The 21,609-nt window shown below is 35.3% G+C and overlaps 1 protein-coding gene across 20 annotated transcripts in view; it reads left to right on the plus strand.

Moving 5' to 3' along the window:
• Positions 1-21,609, plus strand: part of HDAC9 (histone deacetylase 9) — a 941,976-nt gene that overhangs the window by 407,625 nt on the left and 512,742 nt on the right. For 9 of the 20 annotated variants that reach the window (XM_017890061.1, XM_017890068.1, XM_017890066.1 and 6 more), the window contains exon 3: positions 16,794-16,856. In XM_017890061.1, coding sequence (XP_017745550.1) covers positions 16,794-16,856 — 63 coding nt within the window. Of the gene's footprint in view, positions 1-16,176; positions 16,556-16,793; positions 16,857-21,609 lie in introns of those variants that run through there. The other 11 variants (XM_017890064.1, XM_017890072.1, XM_017890079.1 and 8 more) reach the window with 4 other exon arrangements.

The raw sequence follows: 21,609 nt of genomic DNA on the forward strand, positions 1-21,609 counted from the left end.
TAAAAATTGTTCCTTCTCTATAGTGCTAGTACTGACATATGTAAAGTTTCCACATATGTGGGCCTAATTGTTGTTGGTCTATTCAGTTCTTTTGCCTAGTTGTCTATATTTGAAGCAATAATGTCTCTTTTGTATAGCTTAATAAATAACTCCTGAAATCTGATAAGGCAGATACCCTCATTTTAAGTTCCTTCAAAATTATGACTTTTCTTGGAATTTTGCTATTCCATGTAGATATAGAAGTAGCTTGTCAAGTTAAGAATAACATTAATACTAAATATTGATTTTTTTCTCTCCATGAACAAAATGTACCTCCTCATTAATTTTTTTCTTCATTGTCTTTTATCTATGACTTCTTCAATTCAGGACACTTTACTTGGTTTAACTATCGCTCAGGAGTATTTTATTAACATTATTTTAATATTATGTAATATGGTAATGGTTTCTTATATTACATAATATTGAAGTGTGAGAGTAGGCCTGTGTGTGCCAACACTCAGTTATCCTAGATTGCAATGTTAAGAGAGGTCTAAAATCTGCTAATTTTAGCTTTTCTTCTTTCTCCTTTATTTTATAAATTCCACTCTTATTTTTTCTTGAAGATTGCCTGTTTCTAGCAGCACCCTTTCCTCCTTTCTATTTTTTTTGCTAGTCTGCTGCCAAACAACTTTTTAGAATTTTTTCCTGAGATAAAAGTAAATTTATTTTGAGTATGAGATTTAAAACATATTAATTAGCTACGAGTTGTTGATTAAATACTGTGCACCAGTATTTGTATTAGACATCCTAGATTTTCCCAGCAATGCTACTATTAGGGATAGATGGTAGTCACCAATAGATAGATAAAACTGAAGAAAACATGTCCCAGATTATGAAATTAGAGTGCCATGTAGTCAGGATTGAGTCCAAATCTATGTTTTTTCTCCTAGCACCACTCTGCCTCTAACACATAACAAGATTTTAACATCGAAGTCTAATCAGAGACAATGTGCTGTACAATTCTAAAGCCAGACAACCTGATTCTGAGGCAGGATGAGCACACTTACCTAACTTTGGGGCTGTAGAGCAACTGCTGTGCCAGAAAGTTTGTAGGGAGGGAGAGTGGTTGGGTAAGTAGGAGAGACAGAGCTGTAGGAGCTTTCAAAGGTGGTTGTAGTGAGCTGAATAAAGCCTCTCTAGTATGTCAGAGCTGCAGATTGAGGAAAGGAAATAAAGAGAGTTTTAAGATATTTTAGCCTGTTCTGCTGCAACACATGTTTCTATAACAAAAATTAAATGTGGTTGATACATAGATGATAATGTGTTGGCTCTTACGTGATTTTTTTCTAGTCATGGGGAACCAGCAGAGTAGAAATACAGTAATAGCTTTTAGTAATAAATGGGAAAGAAAAGCCCATCAACTGGGCTGCTACATTGCCAACAGGAGTCATTTGGAATATGTTTAAGAAATTAGAAACTGGTACCTGCATCCAGTGAGTTGCTTATCTCAGTTCCTCATGCCCAACCTTGTTATGTTGTAGGCTCATGGCAGGGGACATTTCCTCCAAGCCTAGCTAGGCTGCAGCCCCGCTGCAGAGATCCAGTTTTCCAGCAGTGCCTCAGCCCCCATCACCCCTCTTCACTGTCCTCTCTATTGTTTTGTGCATTTGTCCATCCACTGTGGCAGCCTCTGGCCAAGCTGAGCTGCTGGTTTTTTGGAGAGGGCAATCCAACTTTTATCCCCACTTAACAATTGTAAATACCAATTATAATTATAATAATATTTTATGATAATGATAGTGATGATGGACATGGTGGTATAGTTACCAAATAACATTGGCTTTGAACAGTTTGCTTATAATCCCATCATCTCATAAAGTTGTTATTTAGGGTACATATTTAACAGAATATGAATTTTCTGTGAAATGCAATTATTGTGTTATTGCTGCATACCTGTACTGTTACAGGTCTATTTTTTTTTTCGTGGTGCTCAAAAATTGTAAATAATGGACCTCACTTACTTAGATATTACTTTTGGGTTACTCAAATGGATATTAACTACAGCACCACTATAAACTGCTGAGCACTATGGGTTATAGTTATAAGGGTTTTACTGGGTTCTGTTTACTTTGAGTACCAGGGTATTTTTGTCTTCAGTAGTCAGATTGTGTCACCCCAGTATCCATTACAATACCTAGGAAATTTATTTTCATTCTAGGCTTTGGGAAGATGATAGAATGATGTAATGTGAGTTAATCCACTGCACAATGGCTTACTTTCCTATATAGTTAAAGTAAAGCAAAATTATACATGACAAAGGATGAGTTGTGATATGAATCTTTAGTTCCTCCCTCACTGTGGATCTGGTATATGTATACCTGTAGCATATGGAGCTAAGTCCAGTCTAGATTGCTTGCCTTGTGTAGTCTGAATGCTTGAGTTTCAGTTCTGGATGGGCCACAGTATTGCATGATGACTTTTGTCTGGTTGTTACTTCATCATGTCCAGATCCTTGTGATTATTTGCAGAACAATGATTATTAGCTGTGTCTGTAATTGCCTGTGGGTGACTTTATGTGCCAAGTCTTCACTACCAGCATTTCCAAAGAGCTTGGTTTCCTTCCAAGCCATTCATCAATTGCCTATCGCCAAGCTGTATATGCCTTGAGGCATGATCGTTCAGTCAGGAGCCTCTGTAACTCTGACTGTGCTCTGCATTTTCTCTGCAAAATTAAGGCAGTGGAAAAGATCATATTCTGCTTGTTCTGGCAAGAAGGGAACAGGTCTGAACTGAAAACAGGGACACAGCCATGGACCCTGATGTGCCCTGTCATACTGTTAAAGAGTATCCCTGACTGCTGAGCATAGTGGTGTGTACCTGCAATTTCAGCTACTTGAGAGGTTGAGACGGGAGAGTCACTTCAGCCTAGGCGCTTGAGACCAGCCTGGGCAACATAGCAAGACCTGGACTCACCAAAAAAAAAAAAAAAAAAAAAATTCTCCTTAGCTGCCACATCTCAGGGATTTTTTAAAAAACTATTTTCCCTTTTGTGGATATTGTTTGCATTTTGTCTTGATCTCAGTTATCTTCCAGCAATAAATACTTGAGATGTTATTATGGTTATCAAATCTTACAAGTGATTATTACAGAAGGATAGAAATGGTATTGAAGGATTAAAACATAAATTATGAAGAAAAGTAACTGAGCGATGCCCTTTTTTATTTATTTTCTTAGAGAAGCATCACACATTTTTAAGAAGACTTTTTTTGGAATCACATAGCGTAACTTTTCTTCCTGGGCCATGAAATCAAAGCATTACCGAGGGAGCATTAACAGCTCAGTGTTCCTGGCTCTACAGCACATGGGTGTCCCGTCCAGTGGCTTGCTGCCCACTATGAACATGCACACTTTGCCTGAGCACTGAAGGCCCTTCTTCCCAGGAGCGGTTGGAAGAACCAACACTTGTCAAAGCAAATCATATTTGTTATCTAAATATGAGGAAACTCTTAAAAACAGAACAAAGTCTAACGTATTACTCTACAAGACAGATTTTTTTGAAGTACTGCTCAGAAGTGTGACTTTTTCCACTGCTACATTAAGAATTAGCCAAGAAAAAGATGGTGAATTATGCGTTATATACTATATGCATTATATACAGTAAATTATGCTTTATATACTACAAAGGAAGAAGAAAGATGCAGAAAATAATATGAAAGCTAATGGGTAAGAAATATGTGCTTAAGTTGGGGCAGGAAAGTCAACTTTTGATTTCTATGAAAGAAAACAAAGGCTTCAATTAGTAGTAGGTGAATGGGTGTCCCAAGAACAGATAATGATTGCTGAAATGAGGCAGATACCATCTTAAGCAACTAGAAAGGACATGTGTGAAAGCATTGATATACAGACAGGATACAGTGATTTTGAAGAACCTAAGTAAAAATGAGAGCAAGGTTTTCAGAAAAAGCAGAATAAAGGAAAATAAACCCACAAAAGTGAATTGGAAGAACTTTGACCAGTAATATATTTGATAGTGGATGTGTTTTGAGGATTATTTATGACCCGTATCAGTAGGCATTATTGTTATGATCATAGGAAAATCCTGGGGAAGAGGGTTTTTGGAATGAAGAATGGTCGTATTGTCTGATGTGTCTTCTTACCCAGCTCACCCTATGTTAAGAAGCTTAATTCTGGAAAATTTTAAATTGTTTCTGGATACACATAAAAACTCCTGGCAGAATTTTTCTCCTCTGGAAATAAAGTCATTTAAAATTTTTACAAATCAAGTTCTTTCTGTTTTTTCATTTATCTCAAATTTTCTAAAACTGATGCCACATTGGCAATTCTGTTAAAGTTCAAAATTAACAAATTGTATTACCAGAAAGGCTTATATCATGACTGTCTAAACATTGTATTATTGGCACAGATTCAAAATTCAAAATTTTGAGTATTATTTTAATCCTTCTCTTTTCTATCAACTGATTTGAATCACATATATTTAAATGTTTGAAGGCCAATATATTCTACTATGTAATGATCTACACATTTTTGAGATGTTACAATAATTCATGATTCATTTGAAAGTGGAAAAAAGAGTACTTTAGTTTTACTCTAATGTCTAGATATTTAAAATATTGTTGTGGGGCTGGGCATGGTGGCCACTGTAAGCCCAGCACTTTGGGAGGCTGAGGTGGGAGGATTGTTTGAGCCAAGGAATTCAAGCCTGGGCAACAAAGCAAGACCTTATCTCTCAAAAAAAAAAAAATAAAAAATTAGCCAGCCATGGTTGTGTGTGCCTGTAGTCCCAGCCATTGAGGTGAGAGGATCCCTTGAGCCTAGGAGGTTGAGTTTGCAGTGAGCTATGATTACACTACTGCACTCCACCTGGGCGACAGAGCAAGATCCTATTACAAAAAAAAGTAAATGGCTATAGGTATTGAAATACAAAGGTAGCCCCATTATCATAGAACCTGATAATCATGGGTTCTCATTTCTCAACCCCCATATTGGTTTAAGTGTTTTTGTTCATGTAATGCTATATGCATGTTTTGAGTGAAGTGCATATTTGAAATGAAATCAAATGCCTGAAGTTTTTGAATATTACATCTGCTGAGTGTTTTCTTCCTAGCTTTTAAAGGGGATGGCATTAACTTATGTTTGTGGATTCCCTATTATTTGGCCCTTAGAACCATTTAGCTCCTAGATTTTAGTTTCGTTTAACTAGGCCTCGATTTTTGAAGTCAACACATAATTGTTCATAATTGAAATAAGTAAAAAGTAATAACCAGGCATGGTGATTCATGCCTATGTCTCAGCTACTCTGAAATCACATGAGAAGATTTCTTGAGCCCAGGTGTTTGAGGCTTTAGTAAACTATGATTGTGCTATTGAATGGCAGTCTGGATGACAGCGCAAGACCCCACCTGTAAAAAAAAAAAAAAAAAAAAGGAAAACGTAAAAAATTTTAGTTCAACTCGAGTTTTGAATTTAAAATAACTAAATTTGGGTTCCAAAGGGTCCCTTCTGCTTATAAGCAAGTACCATTGAGAATTTCCTTCAGACATAGCCAAAATAAGAAGACAGCAGTCCCTGCTTCATTACAAAAAACAGATTGTTACAGCTTCAGGTGAAATAACTAATGTTAGCTTATTGATTTTTAAATAGACTATCCCTGCCATCTGGAGAGAAAACATTAGTTGGGGGGAACACATTGTTTACTGAAGATATTCCTAGGTTCGAATTATATGACGAACACAGACATAATTCAGTTTACCTAATGAAGGCTCTGTATTTCATGTGAGTGTTGTTATTAAGCTTTGTTTCTCATACTAAAATGTCAGATTTAACTTTACAAAAAGGATATAGCAAATAGTCCAGCATAGTCCACCACCTTCTTGTTCATTATTTCCATATCTTATTTGGCAATTAGGAATCATTGAATCATTGAATATAAATGGTTTGTTTAGCACCTGGAGAGTGATATTCATATGATGAAAATTTCCATTCTAAGTTTTCATATTTAATTCATATATATTTATTATATGTATTTATTTTTTCTTTAAGAAACAAAGCAGACTAATGATTTTTATATTCTGTTTTATAATGTTTATAGCTGATCTTAGTTCAGCAATACAGAACTCAATTATCTTAGTTCAGAATATGGAATTCTAAGTAGTCCCTCAATTGTTTAGTCCTTAATTTATGTATTAATACTATATTATAACCATAATGACTACTGTATGTTGCATACTATTATGTTATTATCGTAATGCTAGGAACTTCATATTTACTATTTCTAAATATTAAAGCTATACTGAAAGGCAGATGTTAATATTCCCCATTTATAACATGAGAGAATTGTAACTCAGAAAGGTTAAGTAACATATCCAAGTTGTACAGCTCTGCATAGTAAGTGGCAGACACAAAATTCAAATCAAATTCTGTCTCAGTCCAGGCCTCTTATCCATACAATAAGCCACATTATTTGAAATGTTATTGTCTTAGTCTCTTTTGTGTTGCTGTAACAGAATACCACAGACTGGGCAATTTATAAAGAAAAGAAATTTATTTACAGTTCTGGAGGCTGGGAAATCCAAGAGCATGGTAAGGGCATCTTGTTAGGCCTTCTTATTTCATCATCCCATGGTGGAAGGCAGAAGGGCAAGAGAGCATGAGAAAGCAAGAGATGGCTAGATTTGCTTTTATAACAAACCCATTCATGATAATGACATTAATCCGTCTTAAAGGTCCCACCTCTCAGTGCTGTTGCATTGGGAATTAAGTTTCCAACATATGAATTTGAGGGCAAACTATACCAGTTATATAGTTCTGTTTCATAGAAAAGAGATGCCATGATTCTCATGAATCAAATTTAAATTAATATCTGAAGCCAAAGTTTCCACATTTTCCAGAATATATCTCTCTGATCTAGAAAGTATATGATCATAAGGCCCTTCCTTCAAAAGGCTTAGACCATGTAGGATCTCTTTAAAACTGAAAAGATGACCTTCAACTCGATGAGAATGTAAGGTGGAACTTCTTTTTATTAGAGCTTTGATGTTCTCAGAGTGTCTCATCAATGTGTTTTGCAGAAAAACTGTAATAGAAGCCAGTATGACCATTAGACAGAACCAGGGAGACCCTTAGGAGCATAGAAACAATTGTTAAAATTGTTTTCAGTAAAAATAGTTTCAGTATAGAAATGGAAATGTTTTAACTAAATTATCTGGAATCTTGAATGTCTAATTCCTTGTGTTTAATTCTAGGAAAATAAAGCATAATATAATTTATAATCTCCATGTTTTATATTGATAATATGAAACTTATGTATGGCTATAATTTTGACCAGAAAAAATATTAGATTTGGGGAAGGGTGGTAGGTGGAATGGGGAGTGATAATGCAGAAGATGGTCAAAATTGTGTGCCTGACATTTATTTGTGAAAATAAGTATGAATGGAAGTGTATAGTTATGAAATGTTTTATCTACATTTCTGTAGATTTATATGTATCTATTCAACCAACATGTGGCTTTGCCAAGGAGATCGTCTTTGAGGAGTGTTTTGGAGGATGAAAAGAATGTACTGCTTTTAGCTCCAGAGAAGATGGCGCACCAGCAAGTGCGTCTATCTCCCTTCTGTGAGCTTACCAAATGCAGAGGCTTTTATATTGGATACAAGGAAAAATATACAGAAGTAGGCTGCTTATAAAAGAGAGTGATGCCTAAAATAAAGGCATTGAAAGGTTGAAAATAAAGGGAAAGAAAAATATCTACCAGGCAAATGTGAATAAAAAGAAAGTCTGTTGTAGTAATCTTGAGGCAAAAGACATCATAAGGGACAAAGAAGGACATTATATATTGGTAAAATGAAAAAGAATTTCCCAAATGAAAAAGAGTGAATACAAGAACATCATGTACAGAGACATGGAAGAATGAAAAATATGTGTGGGTAATATCCAAGAATTGTGTCTGTTGCATGATATTTGCAAAAGAAAGTTAGGGGTTAAACATCTAGGTCAGGTGGTTGTCAAAACTTGAAAGGCCTTAGAGTGTGTTTGCCTCTGTTCTTGGCACTGAAGTAAGAGAACTCCTGAAATAGAGAAGATTCCATAACCATAGGATGTATGATATAAACTTAGTGATACGGCCAGTTGTAAATGTTTATATTTAGTTATATGCCGTTGCTATAAATACTCTCAATCTGTCGAAACATAAGTAAAATATGTTTTAGGTGCTTGCTATTCCTTAAATTCAATAGTTCACACCCAACTAGATTGAATTATGAAGTCAGAATTGAATTGCAACATTAACCAAAAGTTGTTGCTATTTTCAGAGGCAAGCTTTCTAAAATCCTCTTGATTTAACTTGGTTATAGGTCATGGTGTGGTATGGCACATATCAACTTGACCTTTGTAATAAGAAATGATGTAAAAACTCTGGGTTGACTTTTGGTATCTGCTACAATTATGTTAGCAAGTAGAAACTTAGTCTTATCACAGCTCTCAAATATAGTATATATTCAGATGCTACACATGACAGAATTTTTGGTGTTCAGAATTTCCAAGTTGATAAATATAAAATATGCAGCTACGTAAGAAGGAGACTTATTTTGTGGAATAAAATAAACTTTTGATTAATACCAAGTAGTGAAGATCAGAATGCTAATCCTTCTTAACTGGACTTCTAGAATTTTTTTACTTTCATAGCCCTCTAGCTAAAAATACTGTTTTCTTGAAACAGAGTTTTCCATTAAGTTTCTGATCCTGTGAACACCTTGTATATACATAGCTCTGTCAACATAGGATGGATTAGTCAGTGTTAACTTGCATTTCAAAGTAGACACTGTTAAATAAAGAAAATAGTGCTTCATTGTCACCGAGAACCATTACGTGCCACTTAAAGGAAAAGCAGGGATTCCTAGTTGATGTGTACTGATACATTCAGGCATATGTAGTACGTATACTAACGCAAAATTGTGTTAAGTTGCCTAGTTTTCTTATGTGAAACATTAGTTTTAGGGTGGCAGAAATACTGTTTATACAAAGTATAAAAATTGTGTTATAAGTTTCTCAAGTGACCTTTGAAGGGAGGCAAAGTTGGGTCTGAAGCTGTAATATATTTCTTCTAGAATTTTGAGTGGAAATGGTGTATTCAGTGAAATTCATGGGTTAAAGATAGAGCATGCAGACATTAGCCAATGCAGCTGATAACCAGAGTTTTCTGGAAGCTCTGTCATGACTGCAGGGTAAACTAAATTCATTACTGTAAAGCAGAGTTACAAATCCATTTTTATATTAATTTCTTAGTGCTGATATCTGCTATAAATGCCTCACAAGAAAGATATTTTAATACTTTGTTCATTCAAATTGTACTAGATAATGATGGTCACATTGAGATCATTTCTATTACAGTCTGATGCCTAGTGTTTTTCACTGGTTGGTCTATGTTGTGGGACAACAACAAGGCAAAGGAAATGCAAAAAGTGAAAGTACAGTTAAACTGCACTTGCTTTCAATGAGATTCTTTATTCAGTTATAAACTTAGCTTTTAATTATAGTTTCTTTTTTGTTATTAAATTAATATTCTAATAAGAAACTACAGCGAAATATTAGAGGTTGAATAGTATATTAATAATTTACTCAAGATCAGTAGTCACTTAATACATTCATCTAAAGAAGGAATCATTTATTCATTGTATAAATATTTATTGAGTGACATAGTATGTGTCAGACATTACGCTAAGCTCTGGTGATACAGCAGAAAGCAAAATGGACTATTTTTTCAAGTTGATGCATGAAACTTTTTATAGCTCTGAGTAAATAATGCAACATTTAATCAATTATATAACTTTCTTTAGACTTTATACAATTTCTTAGAAAAATAGATGAGTAACAGCTCTTTAACATTTTAATAATCATGAATTAAAGGTCCATAGAAGGATATTTTTTATAACCAGTTATAGTAATAATAGCTAGTATTTATTGAATACCTATTTGCCAGGTATTATATAATTCTCTGTCATCCTCATAACAATCCTGAAAACTTTATTATTTTGAATCCATGGTTATAAATTGAAATTCAGGGAAGATTTGAACAAAATTTAGTTACAGACTTTCTTATCAAACTCTATAGTAATCACCTTGGTTGCATTGCTTCTAAAACTGAAAATTCCATGAAAGTAGAGCTTGTGTCATTCTTGTATACATTTGTATCTTCAGGGCTTGCACTGTGGCTGTGAAATAGTTGATATTCAATATATGAAATAATTCACTTCCATAGAAAAAATAAACTTCCCTTGATTCTATCAAAAGACCATTAAGTTTTACTTATCTTTAATTACAGGACTGCACAGGGCCATATTGATTTCTCCTCCTGTGCTGGCTGCCTTGAGCGCTGCAGAGAGGGGCTGATGTGCAACTGGAAAACACTCAGGAAAAATAGAACCTGGAACAAAGTGGCTGAGCAGGGAAAAGCTATGCACATATGCCCATCACCTTAAGAGTACAATGCTGCTCTCATTTGCAAGCTAGGGAATCCATTTCTGAACAATCCACCTTAGTCTTTCGTACTCTGAATATTAATAGCCTTGTTCTTACCTAGCCTTACCTAGACTAATTATTTTCATTTAAAAAATTGTTTTCTAAAATATTGGCTAATTTGAAATCACACCAAAAGATACTTTATTCTTTTATATTTTTGCTATGTAATTCCTGCTTTTGAAAGGATGATCTCACCTTATGGTTCTCAAACTTTATTGTGTATCAGAATTACTTGGAGGGCTGGTTAAAATACAGATTGCTTCCAGAGATTCTGACTTTGTTCTGGGGTAGGGACCAATAAATTGCACTTCTAGCAAGTTTCCAGGTGATTTTGATCCTCTGTAATCTTCTAAAAATAGGATACATCTTGGCTCAACACATTCCATTTGAAGGGAAGAGTTATTGTCAATCATTGCAAGGTCAATGATTCTAAAGTTTTTGTTGACGTTGATTTGTTTTGCTTTCACATGTAACAGTCTCCCTGAAATTTCAATGCCAACATGATTTCTCAGACCCTTTGCTTGCTGTAAAATCTTTCCTCAGATGAGGAAGATTTTCTCAGAAGACCATTTGTTATCTAATTAGGCTTTCTAAGTGGGGAGAAATCACTTGTTAATTGAGTATCCTTTATTCACATAGAATTGATGCTGTTCCTCTAAGAAACAGAAAATTCTGGTAAATAAGGTCTTCAGTTGGAACAAAAATTAGTACACTGTACTTTCACCTCCATCCCATTCCTTGGAAGTCTAAGGGAGTCAAGCTCCCTGACTGCAGACAAATGCATATAGTTTTATTGCTGTAACAATAGTTTGAGGAATGTGAGGTTGGGAGAAGAGGTCACATCAATGAGTGAGTGAGTGAGTGAGTGAGTGAGTGAGTGAGTGAGTGACTGGAGGAACACCAGTTATTGGTGAGTAATTTGTAGCAGACGAAAATTGTAGAGCACAAATTCAGTATTTGAGGTAATTAAGTTTTAAATCTTACTTCATTTAGATTCCAGAATCATAGGGTTTGTTAATACATGAAAAGTCTCTGCTTGATTACAGATGAACTGAGGATATATCATTGTGCTAGAATAAATTGGGTTACACTACCTCCTTTGCTTGTTTCCAGTTATCAACTGAGATTGATTTTAGAGGAAAGCGTATTATAATCCAGAAAAACACAACTTGAACTCCATAATGTCAAGTGTTGAAATCCCAAAGGATGAAAATATAATTCTGGAAAAAATAATAAAACATTCTTTATATGTATTTACATTTTAAAAGGGGTTTATTTGAGAAAATGAAAACAAAACAATACACTGTACACAATAAAATAGGAAAACTAGCACGTATTTTTACAAGCAAAACCACTCAGTTACACTAGCAACAGTCACTCCAGTATAACAGTTATGCAGACAAACTGTATTTATAAAGAAATAGGTCACAAATGGAAATGTATAAATGCATATCACTGTGGTTGATAATTGTGTGCACCTAGCTTTATATAACTGTAGTCATCTGAAATCCTGATGAACAAGCTAAGCTTTTTGGCAAGATGGATCAAAAAATGCAGTGGGTCATCAACACGTATGTAGTTACCCAAGGAACCGAGATCCTGATAAATTTTCTTTCACAAACGCAGACATAAAAAATCTTTCTTTCTTTATTGAAGAAATTTCAACATGTTTGGGCACAGAGACAATGCTTATATGCAAAGTCAATGTTGTGGTAATGCACTTCTGGTGGAGTCAAATTTCTGATGTCCGAGGCATTGGAAGAGAAGTCTGCCCTAGTTCTCACAGAGAAACCAGTTCCCCTCCTGTGTGTGTTCTATGTGGGCCCCCGGCAGATCGCATGGTGCCTGCTAACATTGAGGGCAGGTCTTCTTCACCTCATCCACTCAAACTCACACACTAATGTCATCTGGAAGCACCCTCACAGACATACCCAAAAAATGCTTTAATAGGTTTTAAGTATTTAATCCAGTGACATCTAAAGTTGAATCCACAGGTCAACTCCTTGTCAACTTAGCTCCCTTAAGTATCTCCCTAATCATACCTAATTTCCAAGTCAAGACTGCAACAACCGCCTAACATGATGCAACTAACATAATGTAATGATCCTGCGTATGACCAAAAACTAATCCCTTTCCCAGAATTCAGCTTTCAAGATTTCATATTCGAGATTTTAATATTTCGAGATTGTCATTTTCAGGATTGTGGACATTAGAGATTTTAGACCTAAGGGATTTAGACCCTAGGGATTTTGTATCTTTTTCAGATTTCAGCCTTCAGGATTATTGCATGTGGGATTGTGTCTTTCAGGATTATGATCCAAATCCATTTTAGAAAAGGTCATTGTGAACTAGAGGTCTGAGGATATTTCTGAAAATATTTTGGTGATATACAGGTTTTTTAATACTTTTTTTTTTTGCCTATATGTCTGCATAAAAAGAAATGGGATTATGATAACTTTGAAATAACATTTTACATTAGGATTTAATTCCCATTCTCATTTACTATTAAATTGAGAACCTGGGGTTTTTGGCCCTTGTTATATTTTTTTCCTTTATCTTTGACCTATATGTATATAAAATATAATATTTGAATTAGTTTCTAATAAATGCTTATTTAATTGAATTTGAATTTATTATATTGAAACTTTTTAAACTACCCATCTGTCCTAACCTGACATTTGTATTAGCTTGTTATAGTTCTTGTAATAGAACATGTATCTTTTCCCCCAAAATTAGTAAAATGTAGTTTTATAAATACCCCAAAAGAAACTGAGTCACGTTTCTTTACTAACATTACTGAGATGATGTGAGAAGAAGTAACTCAACATTCTTAAGACTGGAAATATAGTAATCAATATAGTTGATGGTTGTTTTGATGATACTTATTTTTCTTCTCAGAAACAAGTGGGTTTTGTGTAAGTATCCAATGTCTTTTCACTCTAAAATATTTTTTCATTATCAAGAGTTAAATAAAAGAGAAGATGGCTAATGGAAAAACGTACTGCAAGAATGCAGGGATGAAATGTAAATAAACCATGTTAAATAATGGTCAAAATGAAGAAGACACATTATTTGCAGTATTTTGTGTGGAATGCCCTTTCCTGGAACCTTTAATAACTAGGATAATTACGAACTCAGTTTTCTGGAGTTGTATTCTGTTTCTTATTATTATGAAAACTGAGAGATCTTTTTTTTTTTAATCAATTGTGGTTTGAAGATGTAATTTAAACTTAAAAGACAAAAGATGCATAGGCATATTATATCACTATTGTGATTATGTATGTATCCCTTTTGTATGTTCATCATAAATTTTGTATTCTCTTAAAATCACTCTGAAACAGACAGTGCGTCCATTTTTCATGAGTAGATCATATTAAATTTTATTTGGAATATCTCAGATAATGATTTGTATTATGTTGGTAAAGGACAAGATGGTGAGACTGGATAAAACAAATGCTAGACTTTTATGGTTAGTTATTAATTACCTGTATTTCCTTAAGCAACTCTCTTTAAAGCCTGACTCCAATAGTGAGTTCTTTTGTAATCAAGTCTTCTTAGTTTCCTCATGAGTAAATTTCAGTTATTGTTTTTCTTAATATAAGAAGTTCTTGTTCTGATCTCACCACAAAAAAAAGTGGTAACAAGCTGAGATGATGGATTTATAACTTGATTATGGTAATTATTTCACAAGGTATAGGTATATCAAATCATCAGATTGTACACCTGAAATATAAAGAATCTTGATTTGTCAAATATACCTCAATTTAAAAAATGTTCTTTAAATAAATGTTTTGTAGAATAAAAAAAAAAAAAGTTCTTCAAAAGAAATCTTAAATCTCCAAATGTAAACAGGGAAAAGCGGAACTCCCCTGGTTCCATGGAGAACCTTTTTTTGAGGAACCTTAGGCAACTCCAGGTATTCTATGTCATAAGGCAGAGTTTGAAAACTACAATTGACTATCTCTAAACTTCCTCCCGGGTCTAAAATGTGAAGATAGTCACCACTTCAATACATCATCCTGAAGGAAAATTGTTAGGTCCACACTGTTTCTATCCTTTGAATTTTACACATAAATTTAGAAACCAAAAGTTTATTTGTAATATCAGATGGAATCAGATCATTGTTTTTTGGTTGGTTGTTTGTTTTCCACTGACAGGAACATAAGATTTTGTTGTGTAGTTTAAATCCACTGCAGTTTGGAATATATATTTTTAAAAAATTGTAACATATATCCAAATACAATTTTTCAAGAAGTATTCAGTAGAAATTAATCTGTAAAAGAAGAGGAACTCAGCAGTACCTTATTTGATGAATGATTTAACATACTTATTTCTTTCCTTTCATCAAAACTCTGTGTCCCCTTGTTTGCCCCCTCTGACTTCATACTCTGGAATTGACTAAGATCCCTCTTCCATCGGATTATTCTGGGAATCTTGAAATAATCTGCTTTTTCCTCTCTTTCCCTGTTGCTTCTGATGCCTTAGAATTACATTTTCCTTGCTGATTTAGTTTAGAAAAGAGAAAAGAGCTTCCATGACTAGTAGATTATCACTTTTGGGTTTGCTCTTGAAAGTGACAAGATGCTAGGATCCCTCTTTGGAATGTAAAATTTATCTCTTATATAGAAATGATATAAATGTGCACCAGAGACTATAAAACTCTGATACTATCTACTGTACTGTATAGCTGAATGCCACAATGTGTCTGGTAATCTATTGACTATCATAAATGCTATTTCTACAGAAAAGTTAGGAGGCCCATATTTCAGGCAACCAATGCGTAGTTGAACGCAGAACAGTCATAGTTGGGTACTAACCATATTGATTTATCCATCAACAGGTGTGTATGCTCAGAAATTCTGTATCCATAAGAAATCAGAGTACTTTCTTTTCCTTTTGCAAGTAAATTGAATTTAACCTGAGAGGCTGAGGGGAAATTTTCACATATAAGCCATGGTTTTGTGTTTTGTGTTTTGTTTTGTTTGTAGATATAGTACTAACTGGATGGATGCAATAAAATTCATAGGTGGTACTAAGATACAATAGGATTTGTGAAATGGACAATTGTCTTGCATCAATAGCAAGTGAAAAATCAAGCCTGTCCTTCATACAAATTTTATTCTGGGGTGTGCTTGTTTTCCAAAACTACCTCTACTAAATCTCCTGTTAGTCCTGAAACTAGAAGGCAGAAAAGCTTCTAGTGCTACAGCCAACTGCAGTGTAGCCTGAGAAACAGGCAACAAAAATAGAACACCAGGATTGCTGTGCGTGGGTGAGGCAGAAACCACATTATGAGCAAAAGCTTCCAGTATTATTTTAGAACCAATACAGAGCTCTGCACTTCTCTCCTCTCTCTTCCAAAAACACATACTACAAAAATAAAATGAAATGAAATGTATGTGCATTTGCCCTCTTAGAATTATGATTCTTAATTTTTTTTCTTGCCTTCCTTTCTTTGGAAGCGAATCGCCAGTATGGAAACACAGTGTGTAAAGCAAGCTTCGAGGGAGGAAAGAGTTAATTGCTTTTAAGGCCCTGCAATAGAGAATTATGGTTTGAAAGATAGAGGCTGGACAGCTGGGTTTGCTGGGGTATTTTTAAATGCATTAATGCAGGCTCCAATCACTCGGCCATGCTTGACCTATTTTTGGCTCAGGCCGACCATTGTTCTATTTCTGTGCCTGTGGGCCATGCTGTTGTTGATTCATATGCAAATGGATTATCACTCGCTTTAGCCAACTTGAGCTGAGAGAGACTGAGAAAGGGGGAAGAGAGGCACAGACACAGATAGGAGAAGGGCACCGGCTGGAGCCACTTGCAGGACTGAGGGTTTTTGCAACAAAACCCTAGCAGCCTGAAGAACTCTAAGCCAGGTTTAATTGGTTTCTTTTTCTCGTGGGTAGACTTAATAATTTTCTACTTATTCTGACAAAGAAATAACCCCGAAGCACGTTCCTGTTTCCCACCTGCTTGTAGTTTCCGGGATAACCTAAACTCCAGAGAGCTGTAGCATCCACTCTGTCCTTTCTGCTTTGCACACAGGTTGGTAACATGGGAAAAGTGTCCAGGTCTTTTTAAAAGTGGATGCCCATTTGAGCAGAAAGGAAATCATTGTTGAAGTTGATCCTCTGCTGCTTCTCCTCAGGGAGGAGGGAGAACCAGCGAGGGTAGCTCCTGGGGCCGGTGCACTGAGCAGTGATGAATGTTTCATGTAGCTGAAGTAAGAGTGACTGGAATATGCTGCAGACAATTTACGAGAGTGACTCCTGTTTTTCCTCAGATGGGGTGGCTGGACGAGAGCAGCTCTTGGCTCAGCAAAGAATGCACAGTATGATCAGCTCAGGTAAGATCCTCTTTCATAACTGAGACGATTTAGGTTTGAAAAGGGGCTGGCTTGGGAAATGCAGCTAAGAAAAGCACCTCTCTTAAGGAAATTGCTGCTTTTTCATGTTGATGTTGCTATTTTCTTGGTGCGTCTGTAGGGTTTAACTTAGATCCCTTCCATTACTGTTTCTGTGCATATTCAGTCTGCTTAGGGACAGCAGCTTCTGAATGAAATTGCAAACTATTGCTTCTGATGAAAGATGAGACTGAGATAAGTAAAATGTAGTTGGGGGTGTTTTGCCTTTACTATGCAACTAGAAAAAGGAGATCTGTACTGATTGTAAGCCTATTCTAATAGGACTTTAAAAATCAGGTAAGTTCATATTGGGGCTTCAGTTTAAACTGCAGCCCCGCTAACCTGACGATTTTATATTTACTGTGTGCTAAAGAAGCACATCTATTTATAGACCTACCTTCTAAAATGTGTTTGCTACAGAGTTATAAAGGTAGTTTTCTTTTTTCCATTATGTGGCTTTTTCTCATCAGCCCCAAATGAAACTGTTTAGGATGAAATAAAATTGTCATTAGCAGATGCTTATTTTAATTTTCTTCAAAAACATGTGGGAAGTCTAGCATTGTCAGGCAGATGTGATGGCATAACACACATGTAAATGTGTTAAAAGCAGGTGCAGCATTTTAAAGGATAATAGGAACAGATTCTAATTTCTAGTTTCTCAGGGAGATGAGCTGGTGGGAGATGGAGCTTGTCAGCCTTGTCAATTTATACTTACTAAATGAACATACTCTCCAGGCAATATCACTTACTTGTAATTATTGCCTTTCATATTTATTTCCTTTGGCTATTTCCTAAAGCTTTGGGAACTCTTTGTTTCTGTCCTCTTCTGAATGATTCAACCTAAAATTGGCTTGAAGTTCTCACTCAGATCCCACCTCCTATGTGGGCTTAATCGTAATTATAGATCACCGCCTAGGTTTCCATGATAAGAATGCCACATAAAGCAGTGTTTACTTTGTAGAGCTAGGTGTGAAAGAAATATTCCACAGGTTGGCATGATGTCTGTTTTGGTGTTAATACACCTTCCCATATGTGGATCTATGTTTAAAGCTAGTTTTCTTTAAACCTTGGTTAGTTATGATGATTTTAAGATCCTTCTGTTGACCCCATCTTTTCATGGAATCAGAATACAATATCACTTTTGCACAATTTGGTATTTATACACTTAAGTGACAGGAATTATGTTAATGAATAGTGCCTGCTTAACAAAAGCAAACCTACCAGAATTTCGGTACAGTTTATTCTTATAGATGCAAAACTGACAAGGGCTCCAGGAGGGTTTAACAAGTATGTCTCTAATGGGACTGGTCATTTAACTTAGCATTTTATTTTTAAAAATATGGATGAACTCTTTGAAAATAACTAGTTTAGAAATCTTTTCAGCACTATGCTTTATCCTTTTCGTCCTCACTTCTGTGTTACAAGTTCGATTTTTTTTTCGTGTGGTAGAAACATACATGCCTTCCAAGTAGCAAGTGTCTGCTGACGCTAAGTCTGGCTACAGGTGTTTGCAAGCTTTGCTTTTTTCTCCACATCTTTGATAATCACATACAACTTTATACCCATTTCAGTAGAGATTGTTATTTTCCTAGCATTTAATGGTTTGTGTACAAAGCAACAAGATTTTCAGACAGGGAAGTGCTTCAGGCTGTCCATGCTTTTGCCAGTTCTACAAGAAGCAACATTTAAGCACCAGCTAGCTATTAAATGAAAGGTAATATGGGTTAACCTCGACTCCCAAAACCTGTCTGCTATAAATACATAATCACTAAGTTCTATTTATTTTAAAATTTGAACCATAAAACAATTGTACCCTTCCTAACATGCCATATATTTCATCTGTGTTCTTAAATTTAATTCACCTAGTCTTTATTGTATACTTCCTGTGAGGCACTGGCTCTCAAAGTTGTACTCACCAGAAGCACTTTACAAAATATGATACCTAGATTCCACTCCCAGAATGTCTGATTTAATTGGTGTGGGGAACAGCGTGGGGATTGAGGTTTTTAAAATCTCCCCACCTATTTTAACCTTCAGCAAACTGCGATCCACTGCTGTAGGGCTAGGGAACAGATGGCGATGCCGGTGAACTCCTATCAGTAGGGTTTGTCCTTTGAGTTAACTGCTAAATTAGGGGTGTGTTTGTCTTAATTTAGCTACAAATCTTGTTCAGCTCCCTTTTGGACCAGTGGTCTGGATGTGATTCATAGGCTTAGAAGCAGAGTCTTTAGATTTGAAAGAGAGAAAGGATGCCTGGTAGCAGTGCAGAGGAGTGGAGGGAGAGAGCACTGTTCAAGGAGTCAAACACTCTGTATTCTAGCATGAGCTCCACTACTAGCCAATTGTGTACTGATTTTTTACTCATCTTCAAAGATGAAGAATAATGATGTCCTCCTGCTCGCCTCTTAGCATTCTTGTGAGGTTCAAATGTATCAATATGTATTTAAAACATATACTCACTATTATAATTGTTGTTTTTAGTGAATGAACCTAGGATCCTGGTTTTCAATGCCATGTTCTAGATTATCCAGCTGAACAAGCCAGATGAGTTACATTGCAGGTCACATGGGGGAAATGATCGTTTGTTTTGATAATCAGTTTGCCTTAGTTATCTTGTAAATCAACTATTTCTTTTGTTATCTTGGTTTGATAAGAGTTGAGATCTTTCCTATGCAGATTATGACTATAGGTAAGAGTGGGGTGTGTGTGTTCTGTGAAATGTCTCATTATGTAATAAAGGCAAAGAAGTTGCACAGTATGTGATTGAACAGTGAACCCCAATGGCAGATTTCTTGAGATTATTTTTAAAACGTTGGTTCTGTTGTGTAATCTCTTTAGCAATTGCTTTAGAGTTCCGATTTGTTGTTCTAGTTATGTTAGATATTATGCACTAATATAGATGGTTTTTGTTCAGAGCTTTTTATATGCTATTGGAATACAAGTTTTTTTTTATTGTTGTATGTTTTTCTGACATTGACTCAGCCAGGCTGAACATGTTTGGTAGAACCAGGTTCTGTAATATTGTACTAATATATTTTAGTTTAAAGTTCTATAATATTAAATCTTAGAATTCAGTATGAGTGACACAGTTTGTCAAGTGCATCCCTACTTTTGTGGCTTGTGTGGGCCAGTGTAAGTGATAACTGTGGCAGAAACTGAAGCATGTACAAATATTGACTGAGGTCACTCCGCAGGAGCCGGCAGGATTAGGGGTGTTCTCCCATTGCCAGGCATGTAGCTTAACACATTGGGCAGCAGAGCTGTCCAGACAATATTGGAACAATTATTATGAAGGAATTTCCTAGAGCTTGTACAGAAGTAATGTAAGATATATTTACAATAAGGAAAGCTCATATTTTGGCCATCTATTCTTATTTTAGGGTATAAAAGAAAAACATTTAAATCAAAATCCTGAAATTCTTTTATATGTCTTCACCCATTTTTGAATCCTTTTGTTCCTTAGTGTGTGGTGTTGAGGGGAAGGGAACATTTTAGATTCAGTAGTCACGTCACTTCTGTCTACTTGAAAAGCAGAATCTAATTATGAAAATGTAAGTCTGTGAAATGTTCCTGTCATGTCAAGAATCACTTCTGGTATTCCCCATAATTACTGTTTTGCCATTCTCTAACTCAGGTTATCTTCACTTGCAAGTCTGTTATCAATTGAGATAGATGATAGGTATCAATCAGAAATATAATTATAAATAGGCTCATTGAGAATGGAGACAAGAATGAGTATTTTATATTTCTAAGGATGACACAGGAGGCATAATTATGGTTATGTCCATTAAGTAAGAAAGTCCAATAAAACCCCTTAGAAGACTGAAATAAATCCAAATTCTGAATTCAAAAAATATTCTAAATGATGATTTTAATTTTGGAGGTGAGCGATTTTAAAATGTGCCTTATAATTTCTCACTACTGATAAATAATGAAGTGAGCCCAAAATAGCATGTCAGCCAACAAACACTCCTTCCACCCCTGTCACCCAATATATTCAACAGTAACTGAGCAAAGAAAATGATATAACCTAATGCAACATACCTCAGAGGCTAACAGCCAAGGAAAAAATGGATGCGGAGGTTCTTTGATCATAATAGAGAGACCTGTCTCCTGGGCTGTCTTAGAATTTGACTGGAAAGTTGACCAATTCCTGAGAATTCTCACTAAGATTCCCAGATCTGAAGAGAAGAAAACTGAGTGGGTATCCTCACCATTTTGGGTGGTTCATGTTTTCTCTTGTGACTGAGAAATAGTAGAAATGAAGGCTTCAGCACAGCATACTAAATTGGGAGAATGATCGCTCCGTAGCTCTTTGGAATGACGTACCTTTCACCAACTAACCTTAGAGATTCTACCAAGAAGAAAAACATCAACTCATTGAGCCCATGGAATTAGATGTCTTAGTATTACTTCCCACAAAGAGCACCTTAATAAAAACATGAATTTTATAAAAGAAAAGCTTAAAGGTGAGATGATAAAACAAGAGAATGAGATGAGAAGGGAGATACAGATCTCAGGAAATGAATTAAGAATGGAAAATTGTAATGATTATAGAAAAAATATTCATTAGAAATAGGAGAAAACAGAATAGGCCCTGGTAAAAATCTTTACACATAAAGATGAAAGGTTTGAAAAAAATCAGAGTGAATGAAAAAGGAAACTGGGTTAATGCAATTAGAGAAAAGTCTGTAAA

This window comes from Rhinopithecus bieti, unplaced genomic scaffold (genome assembly GCF_001698545.2).
Source record: "Rhinopithecus bieti isolate Rb0 unplaced genomic scaffold, ASM169854v2 scaffold_19861, whole genome shotgun sequence".
Lineage (NCBI taxonomy): Eukaryota > Metazoa > Chordata > Mammalia > Primates > Cercopithecidae > Rhinopithecus > Rhinopithecus bieti.